The sequence below is a fragment of the Lagenorhynchus albirostris genome, chromosome 1 (assembly GCF_949774975.1).
Source record: "Lagenorhynchus albirostris chromosome 1, mLagAlb1.1, whole genome shotgun sequence".
Classification (NCBI taxonomy): domain Eukaryota; kingdom Metazoa; phylum Chordata; class Mammalia; order Artiodactyla; family Delphinidae; genus Lagenorhynchus; species Lagenorhynchus albirostris.
The window spans coordinates 85,760,648-85,778,802 of NC_083095.1; the positions used below are offsets into that span (position 1 = coordinate 85,760,648).

General features: G+C 35.9%; 1 protein-coding gene across 9 annotated transcripts in view; it reads right to left on the minus strand.

Annotated features, from left to right (window-relative positions):
- TMEM87A (transmembrane protein 87A) overlaps positions 1-18,155 on the minus strand; it is a 43,649-nt gene that overhangs the window by 25,251 nt on the left and 243 nt on the right. For all 9 annotated transcript variants that reach the window (XR_009540319.1, XR_009540326.1, XM_060148169.1 and 6 more), the window contains exons 2-7: positions 16,853-16,913; positions 13,838-13,923; positions 10,449-10,562; positions 8,300-8,353; positions 8,169-8,213; positions 4,189-4,306 (exon numbers count right to left, since the gene is read on the minus strand). Coding sequence is in view for 7 of the 9 variants with exons in the window: in XM_060148169.1 (XP_060004152.1) it covers positions 4,189-4,306; positions 8,169-8,213; positions 8,300-8,353; positions 10,449-10,562; positions 13,838-13,923; positions 16,853-16,913 (478 nt within the window). In the remaining 2 variants the exon portion in view is untranslated. The remainder of the gene's footprint in view (positions 1-4,188; positions 4,307-8,168; positions 8,214-8,299; positions 8,354-10,448; positions 10,563-13,837; positions 13,924-16,852; positions 16,914-18,155) is intronic.

Below are 18,155 nucleotides of genomic sequence, written 5' to 3' on the forward strand. Positions count from 1 at the left end.
TAATATATCATTTTCAGAAGGTGCTTAATAATAAGGAAGTGTTTAATGAAGCAGAACAAATGACAGTAACAACAAGAATTTGAAAGATTTGCCTTCCTGAAGCAAACCTATAACTATTTTAAAACTGTAAGTGATAAAACTACTTGGATAAATTTTAAGTATGATTAATAAATAAACTGATTTATCTGAGAAGTGATATCTATCACCAGAGAGAGACTATTCAACAAAAATTTCCTACTAATTTTTATCAAGCAAAAAGGACATACCATTATTAAAAGTAAATCAGGTCTAATACTTATATGAAGAAAAGGAGCATCCCATAATAGCAATCACAAAAATTTCATAGCTGAACTGGTTAGTAATCTAAGCCCTCTTAATTTAATAAAAGAGTAAATAAAATAATTAGTAAATATTTGTCAATTCTTTGTTGACTCTACAGCAGGGGTCAGCAAAATATAGCACATGGACCAAATCTGGCCATCTATTCCAAAGTTTTATTGGAAAATAGTCACATCCACCTACTTACATACTGTTGATGGCTACATTTACACCACAGTGGCAGAGCTGGGTAGTTGTAGCAGAGAGAACATTTACTATCTGGCACTTTAAGAAAAAGTTGGCTAATCCCTGCTCTATGCTAAAATATAACATACATTTACTGAGCACTTACCACATGACACACACTATGGAAAATATAGGAAATGGAAAGATGTAGAGGATGTTTTCTGCCATCTAATGGATTACTATCTTCAGGGGACAGGGAGTTGGAAAGCAACAGAGAACTGTGCCCCTGAGCCAGACCCAGAAGGATGAGTGTGTATTTTCTATGATGAAGTAAAAAGCCATCCAGGTAGAGGACATTACATGAACGAAGACTGGTGTGAAAATGCATGATATATTTAAAGAACATGTAGTTTGAGACTCCATATGGTACCATACAGTAGCATTTTGACACAACGCAGCAAAAGGTAAACTGGGACAATTTGTAGAGTTCGTAAGCCTTGCTGCAGAATTGGACATTTTATAGTAACAGGAAGATATCAAAGGTTTTAATGGAGGTAAGAAAGATGATAAAAGAGTTTTAGAGAGAGAATTTTAGGACTTTCACAAGGTATAGTTAAGTTCTGAGTATCGTCTTTTTAGTTCCAAACAACAGATGGATAAAACAAAAACAAAAACAAAAAAGAGAGGAAACAAAAAGGACATGAGCTCAAAAACAAGATAAACAGCTCCATATATCAAAACTGAACAAAAACTCAGAACAGTGCATGAGGTTGAATCCATGGTCATGGTGGACTCTGGGCCCCAAAGTATGCTACAGTAGTTGAGCGTGCAGCTCCTGTGGGATCACTGAAATTAGTAGGAGTCTAAGATAAAGGGGAACCAGAGCCAGATTTGATGCATGAAGAGCCTGAAGTGGAGTGGGGCAAGGTTTCTTCTCCACCCTTTTCAAAGAAAGAAGGTACAAGGTAAATCTTGGCAAATGCTCCTTGAGACTATTACTCATTAGGAAGCCATGGGCCTAGATACAGGAGGATATACATATGTCTTGGGTCTAGAAACTGCCAGGCCACCTCTGGCTTGCCTAGATCTGCTATATTCCATATTACTATGGAGAATAAGACCCATCTCTGTCTTGGGAATTAAACATTCAATACAAGAATCCATAAAAAACAAAAGTTTAAAATTAAGTCAAATGAAATAAAGAATAACGACGAAAGTAGAAATCAATGAAATAGGAAAATTAACAAAACCAGAAGCTGGTTCATTGGGATAAAAATATAGTAAAACAGAATTCTAGAAATATTTTAAAAGTTAAAAAGAGAAGTCACAAAAGCAATATTAAGAATAAAAAAAGATTTTTTTTTTGTAAAGTAATATCATTACTAACTTTAGGCCAGCAAATTTGAAATCTTGAATGAAATGGACAATTTCTCAGTGGGAAAAAAAAGAAAAACCCTGATTCAAGGAAAAATAGAAAAACTAAAGCTAAAATACTTATTACTATTAAAGAAAATAAATCGGTTGTTGGGACTCTGCTGGTGGTCCAGTGGTAAAGAATCAACCTTCCAAAGCAGGGGATGTGGGTTCGATCCCTGGTTGGAGAACTAAGATCCCACATGCTGCGGGGCAACTAAGCCCTCATGCCACAACTACTGAGCCTGCGTGCCTCAACTGGAGAGCCCAAGTGCCACAAACTACAGAGCTCATGCACTCTGGAGCCTGCACACCACAACTAGAGAGAAGCCCATGTGCCGCAACGAAAGATCCTGCGTGCTGCAACTAAAACCTGACACAGCCAAAAATAAAAGAAAGAAAGAAAGAAAGAAAAAATATATCAGTTGTTTAAAATCCTCATGGCATGGGACTTCCCTGGTGGTCAAGTGGTTAAGACCCCGTGCTTCCACTGCAGGGCGATCCCTGGTCGGGGAACTAAGATCCTGCATGCCGCGCAGTGAGCCCAAAAAAAAACCCCAAAAAACCAAAAACCTTCATGAGGGAAAAAAAGAACATCAGGCCAAAACACTATCATAAGTGAGTTCTATCAAACATTCAAGGAATGGATAATTCTATCCTTACAAAAACTGCTCAACAGCATATAAAAACGGGACATTCTCTGATTCATCGTACGAAACTCGCATAACCTGGATGCCAAAACCCATAGAAGATGTACGAGAAATTAAAATCATAGGCCAATCTTACTTTGAACATATGACAAAAAACTCTAAATAAAATTCTGGAAAATAGAATCCGTGTGTGTGTGTGTGTGTGTGTGTGTGTGTGTGTGTGTGTGCGCGCGTATCAAGGCTGAATAATGGCATCTCGGAAATTCAAGAATGGTTTAACATTAGAAAACCAGTTAATGCAATGCATCACATTAATAGATTAAATGAGGACATCTATATGATCAATTTAATCAATACAGTTAAGCATTCCACAAAACTGAGTATTCATTCTCAATACTAAAAAAAGAAAAAAGAAAAAATTCACTTAGTAAACCAAGAATAGAAAGAAATATCCTGAACCAAATAAAGAATATTTTTTAAAAATCTACAGTAGGGCTTCCCTGGTGGTGCAGTGCTTGGGAGTCCACCTGCCAATGCAGGTGACATGGGTTTGAGCCCTGCTCAGGGAGGATCCCACATGCCGTGAAGCAACTAAGCCCACGCGCCACAGCTACTGAGCCTGCGCTCTAGAGCCCGGGAGCCACAACTACTGAGCCTGCGTGCCGCAACTACTGAAGCCCACGTGCCTAGAGCTCGTGTTCCGCAACATGAGAGGCCACGGCTACGAGAAGCCCACGCACTGCAACAGGAGTAACCCCCACTCACCGCAACTAGAGAAAGCCCACGTGCAGCAACAAAGACCCAATGCAGCCAAAAAATAAATAAAATAAAAATCTTAAAAAAAAAAAGACAATAAAAAATCTATAGTAAACATCATACTTAATGGTGAAATGTGCTAATATTGCCAATAAAGTCAGGAGCAAGAAAGGATGGCCACCATCATTGTTTCTATTCAACATTCTACTTGAGAAAGCAGGGGAGGGAAGAAAACTGTAAAAGAGAAGGAAGAAACAAAAAAAGAAACCACAGAAGATAAGACCAATTAGTAAGTTATTGTAAAATTCTAGGTAAGAAATGATGAATCCCTAAACTGGGCAGCAAAAGTAGAAAGGAGAACACTAAGAAAAATTGAGACATTAAAAAATTATCCAAGTCAATTGATTTAAAAATTTCCAAGTTTTGACTTCATAACTAAGTTTTAACAAGTCTACTGAGAACATAATACTAATTGAAAATTTTAAAAGCAGGAGGATCAAATGAAGGAAAATGAAATCTAGTATCTATAATACATAATAAGAAAGCATACATGAAGTGCCTATCACATACATATTGAATGCAGAAAAATGTTAATTTCTCTCCCTCTATTTTTCTACTTGACAACATTCTTAATTTGTTATTCCCTCTTTATTTTTTTGGCCGCACTGCGTGGCTTGTGGGATTTTAGTTCCCTGACAAGGGATCGAACCTGTGCCCTCTGCAGTGGAAGCATGAAGTCCGGACCACTGGACAGCAATGGAATTCCCCTTATTATTACCTCTTTAAAACAATTTTACACTACCCACCATGCGACACAGCTAGATAACAGTAATACAAATGATAAAAAGAAACAAAATGTACTTACTGGTAAAAAGATTACTTAGTGAATTTTCTTTTGATGATTCTTTGGAGGGTGAAATGCCAACATGTACAATAAAAATGTATGGTGCATCTTGCCAAGTTTTCAAGGGCTCATGCATTACCTAGAGAAGAAAGAAGACATCAAATCTCCCAATCTTAAGAATTAAGAACACAGGTTGGCGGGAGGTGGGTGAGGAATTGGGAGATGGGGATTGACACATATACACTATTGATACTATGTATAAGACAGATAACTAATGAGAACATACTGTATAGCACAGGGAACTGTATTTAATGCACTGTGGTGACCTAAATGGGAAGGAAATCCAAAAAAGAGAGGATATATGTATATGTATAGCTGATTCATTTTGCTGTACAGCAGAAACTAACAAAACATTGTAAAGCAACTATAATCCAATAAAAATTAATTTAAAAATTACAAAGTGGCAAAAAAAAAAACCACAAGTTAATTACACAATATGAATATTTCGTTCCAGAATGTGCCCAGAAACTTGGTTGAGTCCTTCACTTTTACTCATTACAACAGTAGCCAAAACAAAACAAACAGGCCTACAGTGTATACAATAAAGTAGGTTAATTATAAATTACTAAAAGGCAGGACATCTTATATTTTGTTATACACAAAAATCTCATGTTTAACATTTTTCTTTTAACAAAGAAAACCTCAATTTAAATTCCTAAAATGAAACTCTACTTAAGCCATGCTAAGATGCTAGGTTATATTTTACACAGATATCCCAAACAAACTAAAGAAATTTAATTTAAATCACCTGGAAAAAATCACCCATGATGACATCGGTGAATTATAAACACCAGCTCCTGAATCTAATTCCCTTTGTTCAATGCCCTTCCCAAGACCACCACAATTTCTGCTAACGAGGTCTCACATTTATATCAAAAATTTAATCTTGGCTAGGCTATATGGAAAGCAAGAGTCACTGTCCCCCAAAGTCAAGAAAGTAGAATAAATAGCCTCCATGTTTATGGAACTGGTTACCTGATCCAAAGCCAGTTAGTCTGTGCACAGCCCTACCAAAAAGCCATCAAAGGATGTGTTGCCTTAAATGCTAGATGGACTATGGACCTTCACAAAAACAAGACTAAAACAGAAAGACAAGGGAGATGAACATAGAAAAAGCTTGGCTGCTCCTTCCTCATGTCTGAAAGGAGGCACTACTACTTAGACTTGCAATTTATTACTTTCTGGTCTTAAAAGGAACTTTTATCCAGAGACCTCTGGGTAAGCTTCATTGATCTATGAAACCCCTCAAAGTGGATAATAGATTCTGCATTTTCCTAGGGAGCCACAACTTTTCTCAAATGCTAAAATTATCCTACAACCCAAGAAAATTCTGAACAAGAGTTCAAAAATTATATTCCATGATACAAATTCAAAGTGTCAAAACAAAGCAGATTAAATGATTCTTCAGCTTTACATTTACTAGGTTATCTTAGTAACTTAAGGACATAAATGCCATGTTGAATCATACGTTGATTTACCTCTGCCTGATAGTCTCTTTCTGACAAAATGCAGGGGCACTTTGTGAGAAAACTGTACATAGTCAAAGTTACAGGTAATCATGTCCTATTTATCCACTGAACCTCTCCTGAACTTAACTGTTCATTAACCAGTAAAACTTTGGTATAATAAGCTGCTCTGCTATTAATTTTATGTATCTTAAAAATTACCTCTTACAAATCTCAAAGGGACTGATTCTCATATTCCAAGATTTGATAAAGTTTGCACTTAACTCTGAAATATAGATATTTTGACCCTGTAAAAATAATATTCATAGGCTAGACACTCTATTAAGCATGTAATATTTATTACTTTCTTTAATTCTCACAACAATCCTATCAGATACTATTACTAGCTCCTTCAATAGGTGAATGGATAAACAAACTGTGGTACATCCAGACAATGAAATATTATTCAGCACTAAAAAGAAATGAACTATCAAGCCAGGAGAAGGCATGGAGAAACCTTAAATGCGTATTACTAAGTGAAAGACACCAATCTGAAAAGACTATATATGATTCCAACTATATGACATTCTGGAAGATGCAAAACTATAGAGACAGTAAAAAAAAAAAATCAGTGATTGCCAGGGGCTTGGGGATAGGGAGGGATGAATAACTGGAGCACAGGGGATTTTTAAGGCAATGAAACTATTCTGTATGATATTATAATGGTGCTTATCTGTCATTTTACACTTCTTAAAACCCAAAGAATGTACAACATAAAGAACTAACCCTAATGTAAACTAGACTTCGGTTGATAATGATGTGTCAATGATGGCTCATCAATTGTAGCAAGTGTACCACACTGGTGCAGGATGCTGATGGTGTGGGAGTGTGAGTGTGCATTTGTGGAGGTGGTATGCGGGAACTCTCTGTGTTTTTTGCTCAATTTTGTTGTGAACCTAAAACCGCTCCAAAAAATAAAACTTATTAATAGAAAAAAAAATTATAATAGTAAACATATCACATTATTCCTTAAATCAAACCAGAAAACTCAGTTAATCAAGATATTAAATCTTTTCTTAGGGGAAGGGACAGAGAGAGGCTCCTTCCTCTAAAAAACATGTTTTATCAGAGTTTTAATAAAAGTGGGTAGAGATACTGAACTTATTAGTATCCTTTAAATAGGATTATATTCTCTTAGGCTCAATTTCAGGAAGAATAATCAAAGGACAGATAATTCTTTGACTTCTTTTGACTATAAACAGACTAAATATTTCTAAATATTACTTGTGATATTCAACAGGGTTATCTTTTCAGCCAGCTTTAATCACTGGGAACAGGGCTCAAGCCCTGAGTAGAACTTAAAAGTATGCTATGCACAGAAGACCACTGAATAAAGCACAATTACAAACAGCCAATATGCATGTAAATGGATATTCAGCATCAACAATTATTTTTTAATACAATTTACAAAAATTTAACCTGAAAAACTGCATAAATCTGTTTTAAATTATAATAGCCATTGTTTGTGAGGAAAGAGAGAAACGCAATCTTACCTTCTTCGGACCACAAATCACTACAACTTTTCTCCAGAGCACTTTGACAAAACATTACAAAAGAATTTATAAACTGTGCATATACTTGGACCCAACAGTTCCACCTCTAGGAATTTAGGCTAAAGAAAATATTATAAATGTGCACAAAGATACAGCTAGACACTATGAACATGATCCTATCCATAACAGTGAAAATTTGGAAGCAACCCAATGTACATCAACTGGGAGTTTATTATAAAAGTCATGGTAAAATAGTAAGCAGCCCAAGAGAGGCCTGAGTAGGCCCTAACTGCTCACCCCGACTGATCTTAAGGCTCTGTACAAGAAGGAAGTAAAAGTTAAAGCAGAGTTTTAAATTGTGAAAGAAGACAGACACAGGCCACAAATTGTACGATTCCATTTATATGAAGTGAACAGAACAGGCAAATCCACAGAGACGGAAAGAATAGTGTTTGCCTAGAGCTGGGGGAACAGTGGAATGAGGAGTGACGGCTAATGACTGCATGGTTAGTTTTCGGGGTGATGAAGATATTCTGGAATTAGACAGTGATTGGTGGTCGTACAACTAAAAACCTCTTAATTGTACATTTTAAAAGGGTAAATTTTGAGATGTACTCTTCCAATTATATTCTATCACAAGATTTTACATGGAGTTTAAGGTTCTTCCTTAAAAGTTTCTTACTATTTACAAACAATATTTATACGGTGATAATTACAAAACAATACAGACTGATTGTAGCAAACATGGAAAAGACAGAAAACATAAAAAAGAAAATAAAAATCATTCACAATATCATCCAGATATAACCGTTATTAACATTTTGGTGTATAACTTCCATTCTTAAGTTTCTTTTTAAATGTAAGCATAAGATAAGAATTTAAAATAAGCAAACATAAGAACACTAAAATGTGTTCAATGCCCTAAATTCCCTATCACACTTACAGTTTTGTCTCCAGTAAAGGTAAGATTTGTTCCATTCTCCTTGGCCTTCAAACAAACAAACAAACAAAAAAGAAAATTAATTCAGAACTTCTACTGTACTCTCAAAAATATATAAAAAGGAAAACAATTACCTCCTGTTTTTCTCCTAAAAGAGGCAATCGATGCACGAAATCCCCAGAAAAACTCTATGAAAGAAATAGAAACCTAAAATTAAAGATGCATAACAGCAAAAGGAAAGCATAGCTCAAAATCCACAGAAACAGTTAAAGCAAAACATATAAAAGTAAACATAATAATATGGCAGTAACAGACAAAATACTTCCAATTAACCACAAAGAAGTGAATAAAACCTTGCTAGAAACTAAAAAATAGTATCAAACCAAACTGGCCACTCAATTTTTCTATAAGATTACAGATATTGTCATTCTTGACAAAACCTTAGACAGAAAACATACGAGTAGGATAAATGGATGTCATAGTTCCCTGAATTTCTACACATGAGGAAAATGTGGCTCAAAGCTATAAAGCTTTAGATGCAGAAATGGGATCTGAACCTAAGATTCCTAACTCTGAGGTCCACTGCTCCTTCCATCACAACACATGCCATGCCTGTAAAAAAAACCTCCACTAATTACCTTTCTTACCAGTTATCAGCAAAGGAGGCATTATCCTTCCTGAGTAATTAGGACATGTATTTCAATTCTACATTAGACTGGAGGAGGAAACCTTATGAAGAGGGGTTTATGCCAAAACCCTGGAAAGCTGGTAACAGATCTAAAAGTAGTGAACCTTGGGCAACAATATACAACAGGTAACTTTCCACAATCAAATCCAAGAAAGGCCAACCAATCCTCCTAGCCTGGGGAATAAATTTGGAAAACCAACAGAAAACCCCCTACTCAATATTACATTGTGCCTAGCTTTCTTTTTCTACCATACTTCCACTATTTTAAAGCTATTTTCTTTTTATCCGAGGTCATAAAATCTACGGTATGAGAAGAACACAACCCTTGTAGTTCAATTATCAATGACTTCATTTGCTCATCAATTAATAATTATTAAGTAAAAGACTTCTTATCAATAAACTTTACTTCTAGTAAGTAGACAGAAAACCTAACTTTCCATGAACTTGCCTCTTCAAGGAAAGGTGCTAAATAATCTGAAGCAGTACTTAAATGCAGTAAAACAAAGTAAAGGCTATAGCTAAAATAACTATTTTCAACACCTATAAAATACATAATTTTTCTATCAAAAAACTGGGGTCAGATTCTACTTCTAAGAAAGGAGAATTTTATAATATAAACCCCATTTATATGATTACATATATATATAAGCATTAAAATACACAATATTGGGAATTCCCTGGCAGTCCAGTAGTTAGGACTTGGTGCTTTCACTGCCGTGGCCCAGGTTCAATCCCTGGTCAAGGAACTAAGATCCCGCAAGCCACAGAGCACGGCCAAGAAAAAATAATAATAATATAAAATAAAATAAACAATATTATTCACCTCTTCCCCTTTATTCGAAAAAAGTTGTGAAGTTCAACCCTTTGATTTCAAGTCTATAGTAGGAAAATCTAAAAATGTTGATTCTGGGATATATCAATTAGATGAGATGACAAGAGGTTTAAAAAATGAGGGTTTCAAAAGTCCATCAATGGATGAATGGATAAAGAAAATGTGGTATATATGTACAATGAAATATTATTCAGCCTTAAAAAAGAAATGAAATTCTGATGCATGCTATATGGACGAACCCTGAAAACATTTTATTACGTTAAAGAAGCCAAAAAAATACTGTATGATTTTACTTCTTTGAGATATCTAGAGCAGTCAGATTAACGGAGAAAGAAAGTAGAATAGTTGTTACCAGGGAAGTGGGAGTGGAAGGGGGGGTGGGTGTTTTTATTATTTAATCGTTATGAAGTAACCACTGCAGATGATGAAAAAGTTCTGGAGATGGCTAGTGCTGATAGTTGCACAACAAGGTGAATGTACTTAATGTAACCGAATGGCACACTTAAAAATGGTTACAACGGTAAATTCTATGTTATATATATTTTACTATAATAAAAAAACCCAGGGCTTTGCTTTTTACACACAAAGGATAGCACATCCTCTCTTTGAGATGAATATTTAAGTGCCTGACTATGTACCTATCAGAACATGATTCTAACTTGCTTCTGTCAGAAGGAATTGAGTGAGAAATGCGTATCACCAAAAATACAGCCATCATATTATTCACCTCTTCTATTTCCCTCCAACTACTATCAAATATTACCTGTGTTTTAAAGAGTTCACTGCAATTTTGGAACAATTTTGATGATGTTTGATATTTCCCAGACAAGCCTTTTTTTTCCTTAAGGTTTTCCAAGTATGTCTCCACTTCTTCTGCCTGGAAAAACAGAGAAAATACAAAGTATTTAACTTATGTAAGATATTTAAAAGAAAACAAATAGATTGCCTTTGGTACAAATATAGTTTTGGATTTGCTGTTTTTAAAATTAACAACATCTTGGGCTTCCCTGGTGGCGCAGTGGTTAAGAATCCTCCTGCCAATGCAGGGGATGCGGGTTCGAGCCCTGGTCTGGGAAGATCCCACATGCCACAGAGCAACTAAGCCCGTGCACCACAACTACTGAGCTTGTGCTCCAGAGCCTGCAAGCCACAACTACTGAGCCCACGTGCCACAACTACTGAAGCCCTAGAGCCCGTGCTCTGCAACAAGAAAAAGCCATCGCAATGAGAAGTCTGCGCACGGCAACAAAGAGTAGCCCCCGCTCGCCACAACTAGAGAAAGCCCGCGCGCAGCAGCGAAGATCCAATGCAGCCAAAAATAAATAAAAATAAATTTACAAAAAAAATAAATAAATAAAATTAACAACATCAGATAAAGACTATATATTAGTATTCAAGAATCTAATAGCATTGGACTCTAAAGTGCAGAATTCTAGTCTACGACTCATGAAGGATAGTTCCTCTTAAAAATTCTAGGAAGACTGGGAAACTGTCAGAGTCCACAGGGTTTTGTTATAAGAAAATATACTTACAAGAGTTCCTTGATTAAATTAACACCACCACCAACAACAACAAAAAACTTGTGCTTCTAAGCTAGAGCACAAAACTGTTGTAGCCATTCACAACCCACTATTAATACTATGAAAAAAAAATCATCATTTCTCTGGCTTCATCAGTTCTGTGAGTTTTCTCCCATACCAACATCCCTAATCTCACCCTCTTTTTTTCGAAGCTCTAATTTCACACCTCCAACTATTTGCTTGTCATTTCCATAATTCTGTCCTGTGGCAATTCAAAATAATTTTTACATTCTTAAGTTGTCCTACCCATGAAGACTGAATCTGATAAGCTTGACCAGTTTTTATCACAAGTTTCAAGCATATGTAAATTTAACTAGTGTTCGATTAGGAGAAAAGGTCAATGATATTTCAAACCATATTCTGGAAATATTTCTCTCTAAATTCTTCAGTCCTCCTCATCACACCAACCTTACCCAATGTTATATAACAAAAGCAAAATACAATCAGCAACACTACAAAAAAGATAATGTAAAACCCTAATACTGGGCAGAAATTCAAAATGCTTAAGGTTTAAAAAAACCAACTGGACGGTGGACATTTTTTAAAGACTAGTCCTATTATTTTTTTAAAAGAAACCTCAAGAATAGTAGGGGAAATGTAAAAAAGAAAAGAAATGATGCAAATAGTGGGATGAAAACAGAATGCAAAAGGCCTGAAAAATCCATCTAGGAGCTACGTATCTTCAATGCTCATATACAGTGTATTATAGCAACTCTGAAAGTGTGGCCCATGGATGCTTTCATGAGGTTTAACAGGTCAAAATTATTTTCTTCTTCATCATCATCATCATCATCATCTATTTGCCTTGTACTGACAGTGCAAAAGTAATGATGCGAAAAATGGCAGCCTCCTATCAGTGGTACCTAACTGTACTAGTTAGTAGTCATTGTACTCTCACAGTCACAAACTTGCAGTTAAAAAAAAAAAGGCCAGTTTTATGTAGAATGCCCTTGATGAAACAGTAAAAATTATTAATGTCATTAAATCTGGACCTTTGAGCACATGCCTTTTAAAATATTCTATCAGACAAAAAAATAAGTATGCAAAATACTATAAATGACTGTCTTAAGACAAAGCACTTTGCAACTATTTTAACTTGTAAGCTAAACTATCCACCGTTTTCATTTACTTGAAAGAATGACCAACAAACTACAGATATTCAGACTTGGGTATTTGGGAGATATTTTCCTGAAAATGGGCAAAGGGAGGCTGTCATGTCAAAGAAGGCAACTGACAGCATCCATTGTCAATAATAAAATTTAAGGGACTTCCCCCAGTGGTTCAGTGGTAAAGAATCCACCTTCCAATGCAGGGGACTTGGGTTCGATCCCCGGTTGGGGAACTAAGATCCCACATGCTGTGGGGCAACTAAGCCCACATGCCACAGCTAGAGAGTGTCGCAAACTACAGAGCCCACGCGCTCTGGAACCCGCATGCCACAACTACAGAGCCCAGGCGCCCCGGAGCCTGCATGCCACAACTAGAGAAGAGAAAACCCGCACACCACGACTAGAGAGAAGGCCGCGCACTGCAACTAGAGAGAAGTCCTCGCACCGCAACAAAAGATCCTGCATGCTGCGATGAAAATCCCGCGTACCGCAACTAAGACCTGACGCAGCCAAAAATAAATAAATAATAAAGTCTTCTTGGACCTTGAAAAAAAATTTTTTTATTAAAAAATAAGTAAATAAATAAAATTTGAGCTTTCAAGGAAAAACTGGAATTTTGGAAAACTTGCATGTTCCCTACCATGATTTATAGTTTCCAATACTTACAGAGTATCTGATGAGACTGAAAGGTCATATTAACAAATGTAATTTTGAATTAATTGTAAAATGAATTAGTATTTGGAAGGTTTATATAATTCAGCCAACCAATATTTTCTAAGTGACCATGAAAGATGCTGCCAAATCAGACATGGGCAAAAGACCATTCAAAGTGCAAAACATACCAATTTATTTTAATATAACAGAGCACAGAAAAAGTTCACTGATATGGCTTCAGATTCCACACTGCAACTAACCTTTAAGAAACTCCACTTATTGCGTTTGGGTATAGAATCAAAGAACAATATCCACAATTACCTGAAAACACTATTAAAATACCATTCCCTTTTCCAACTACATATCTGTGTGAGGCCACATTTTGTGCATACACTTCAACCAAAATAACACATCACAATAGACTGAGTGAAGGAAGTATAAGAATCCAGCTATCTTCTATTACACTAGATATTAAACAAATAGATTTGCAAAAATACAAAATAACACCACTCTTCCCAGTTTCTTTGAAAAATAGTTTTCACAAATTAATAAATATTTCTGTATTTTTCTGTTATAATTTCTAATTCAGTAACCCACATGAATAAAGGTTTTTTTGGGGTCTGTAGTAAGTAAACACAGTTCTGAGACCAATAAGTTTGAGAACTGATAGTACAAATTTGCCTGCATATTGGGAAGCATGATTCTAGTTCCAGTTCTTCTCCATAGCTACATGACACTCTTTCCTCTATCAGGGTGGGACCCGATGATATCTAAACACTAAGAAAAGTCTGTAATTTTATGTTCCATACCTTGAAGTTGTAGATTTCATTGTAACAGGCAGCACTTTTCAGATACCAGGTTATATTCAAAGATACATCACAAGGTTCTCCATCAACTATAAAAGAAGAAATCTTTGTGAATAAAAGATAATTCCCAAACAAAGCATTTTTCCTAAACTATTACCCCACATCCCATTTCCTGCTAAACTAAGATACTCAAAGACCATCCTTTCTCCAAACAGAAGGTAATGAAGTAATAAATTTAAAAAGAACTAGATATTCTTCAGTTAAAAGTAAGAATTGTTGCTCACAGAAATAAAAAGCAGTTAAGGATTTTTAACCTTTGAAACTGTGTATCTATTTTTAGGCCTTAAAACCTTCATTTCTGGTTCTCTCTTGGGAAAAAACCTGCAAGTGATAAAGCAGCCTTAAGTTAAAATCAGTCTTCTGTTATCATTTAAATATTTACTGAGCAGAGCACTTAAGTATACAAAGACACATGGCACTGTGTTAGGCCAAACAGGGGAACAGAAGGGAACAAATTATTGAAGACTCTTAAGTCTTAAAAAAGATTCTAGTTGAAGAGTCAAGGAATAACAACATTAGGAATGTCACAAGGCAACAAAAATAGTTCCACTGAGGGAAAACCTCATGGCTTAAACCTTGAGAGATATCAAAATTAGATAGAAAAGAACTATCAACAAAAAGCAAACCTGGCTGGGGAAGGCAGGAATAGAAAAAACAAAGATAAAAAGAGTTATTAGATTCTTTTTAAAACTCACCTTAAGAGAAGCCTCAAGGAACCTCATGAAATCATAGAAGCCTCACATAACTCATTCAACATATTTTGGAGCACAATATTCTAGTGAACCAAAGCATTAGTCTGAAGACTTGGGGTGTAAACCTGACTATATGACTGTTAACTGTCTCACCTGGGGGAAGTCAGTATTTCCTTTTATCTTTGATTCCAGCTGAGGAAGGGAAAATATACTAGAAATACATACTTTGTGCAAATGTGACAAAGATAAACACAACTGCATCTAAAAACCTACTTTTGGTTCTTAAAAGAAGCACACCTAAAATTACAAACTTTCCCTTTTCTTTGGTTTAAGTGGTTTTCTCAGCCTAATTTTAAGCGGCACACTTTTATAAAGCTCAACTTTTATAAGGCTTTTATAAGGCTAAAATACACAAAAATCTGATGTGTTGGATAGAATGTATGGAAATGCTGCAAAGGATACTGCAATCTTGTTATGAACTACTCAGAAGAACCAAACAGAAAAGGAATTAATTAAATCAAAGCCCTAACAGGAGATTTGCAGGGAAATGTGCCTGCAAAAATACTACTATTTATGTTAAAAGACACAGAATTTTTTTTTTTTTGGCCACGCCACGAGGCTTGCGGGATCTTAGTCCCCAGACCAGGGACTGAACCCTGGCCCTCTGCAGTGAAAGCTCGGAGTTCTAACCACTGTACCATCAGGGAATTCCCAAAACACATAGAACTTTAAATGAATGGCTTTAAGAGACAATGAAAATGGTCCTGCCACATTCCTCACCTTCCCTTGGCTGGCAGGTCTAGTCCCTAAGAATCTTACATGAGCCAGGTGCAGGTGTAAGGGAGAAGTGGCTACCTCTAGAAAGGACTGGAGTTCCAAGCTTTGAGCAAATCTCACTTCTTTCTCCAAAACAGACATTTTTAATGTAGGGGAAAAATTGTAATTTTAGGCTTGAAAAGAAAAGAAAATGGCCCTGCCAATTTCATGGAAATCTATTGTATACCATACCCACAAAAGCATAAAATCAGAGACAAGGTAAGTATGAGAAAACACAGAAGTAACAAAGTGAAAGACAATGCAAATTTTAAGAAGCTTCAAACCCTCCAAAAACAATGAAACACAGACACTTCAAAATATGCAGCTTGACCAAAAACCACTAGAAAAACCATTAGAACAAAATACAGGTAAGAAGAAACTGTACAAAATAAAAGGACAGAATAGCATACAGGCTGTCAGGGTATCTCAAAAGACAAAATACTGCTATCCCTAAAAGCTCTTCTTTTCTAGAAAGCCAACCTCACAAGAAATACCAGCGTGTCAGAGTAGATTTGATTTAAATCAAACTTAAATTATCAGCCAAGAGATCATATTTTCATGGACACAGTACATTCTTCATAGAAATTCTACCTAACCCCTCCATCCCACCAGGCTATAATCTCAATAAGAGAAAGGGTCTTTTCTATCACTTCCTTGCTGTCTAAAACAGTGCCTGGCACTATACATAGTAGGTGTTCAGTAACTACCTACTAAGTGATTAAAAGAATAAAATCATGCAACTATGACATACTTTGCATTTTCATAGAGAGAAATATGCATAGGAGCACACATGGATGATCTGGATTTTTATTCCTGATCTTGAAATGGAGCTGCCCGTGATCATTCATTCTCTAAAAATAAAGCCACTTTCAGAAATAAAAGGAAGCTTTTCTTTAATGCACAATGGGGTATTCTGGATTCAGATACAGTGGTTTTCCCACTGGACAGACTGGTTTTGTTCTACTATCCCTATTTCCTGGTAATTATCTTTGAGCTTCCTCTTCCAAAGATCCAAGTGGTAAAATACTCCTTCAGCAAACAAAAGCTTTACTGAACATATTTGTTCAGAGCCAATGGTCTGACAAACCTAGGTCATGTGTCCAGTAAACATCTAACAAGCACACAAAAACAAAATCGGCAGTTATCTCTATGACTCAGAACAGATTAAAACCCATGGAGGCGATCAACCAAAACAATGTGTCTAACTATATATTGTTAACACCAGAAAAACAAGAGAAGAAAATAAAGTTCATAAAAGTAAGTATTCTAAAGATTATTCTGTGAAAGGACCTTAGTTACACTACATAGGTTTATACCTAGATAGTGCTTGACTATTAAATTTCAGAACTTACGTTGAGAGTAAATCATCAGAGGTAGAAAACAGGTAATTTGAAAGTTTAAAGATCACTCAAAAACTCGAATAAAAACTTCATGAAATGCAAAAACTCACATTTCAGGAAGATAGTGGTATTTTTGAAGAGGATCTTTCCAAAACTAAAATAATTTTTCCCCTGCAAAGATAAAGGAGAGATAATTAGCATCAGATCATTTTAATTCCCAAAGCAGAATATAACTGATATAAAAAGCTAAAATTTATAAAATGTTGACGTTAGTTTTCTTAACACACACACAAAAAAAGGCATCAATATCCTTCCTTTTAGTAAAATTCAACCATATCCAAACTGCAGGATTTTGAAGCTTGGTGCAGAGACAAGTTTTTTCTTTTTTCCACAGGCCATGAAGCAAGTACTCCAGAAGGAAGGCTGCTAGAAATCCTAACCTAACTTAAATCTTTCTAAAAGGTCCTCCTTAATCAGTTCATTCCCTTTACTCACTAATCACCGTCCAGAATAACCAATCATTTCTTCAAATAAACTATTCTATGAGCAGACAGCCATATTTAACTATTAACCATTTTACAGGTAACAAATAAATACCTAAAACTGAGAATCTGAACATCGTCACCAAATTAACAAAAGCTGTAATTCTTACCATATCAAAAGCTCAATAAGATTTGGGCATTACAACCAGTGAGCACAGCAGAACAAAAAGGCTACCGTGGTTTTAATAAGACTAATGCTTTTCGGCATTTCCAGCCAGCATCTGATTTGTCGGCTCACAGCACTATAGCTCTTACTCAAACGACGTTTCAAAAACGTGGTAAAGGGAAGAAAGGGTCAACCAATCCGGTTAATTATCCTTAAGAAAAACGAACTTATCATAAGAAATTTTAGAATACTGTTTCTTCCGTTTTAAACATTCTCACGTTTGAATACATCATTTTAAATACCTAGGCTTCCTAATTACACGGCAGGGCTTAGAATAACCATTTCAAAGTCCAAATGAAATCAACCAACTTCGTAAGTAGAATTATCCAGTAACAAAAAAGTGCAGAGAAAAAAAGAAAGAAAGAAAGAAAGATGTCTATTTACATATTCCTCTCATCCAACCCGGGGTCACAAGATTCTGTGAAACTTCTGCTGAAAGAGAAACCACTCTCCACCTATACATCAAGTTTACACGTTTCCAGTCAGACAATGAAAGTTCTCTGCCTTTGCTGATAAGAAACCGCTCCACCGCCACTCTCCGCTCCTGAATTGACCCTGACATTCCTGCTAATTTACCCAAAGAAGCGTACAGCTTCCCGCTTCAGGGAGGTGAGTCCCGGTTAAGCAGCTACACAGACACTCCCGGCAATCCCACCCCTTTGGAAGCGGACTTTAGTGGAACCTTCATGGACCCCTTGGGCTACC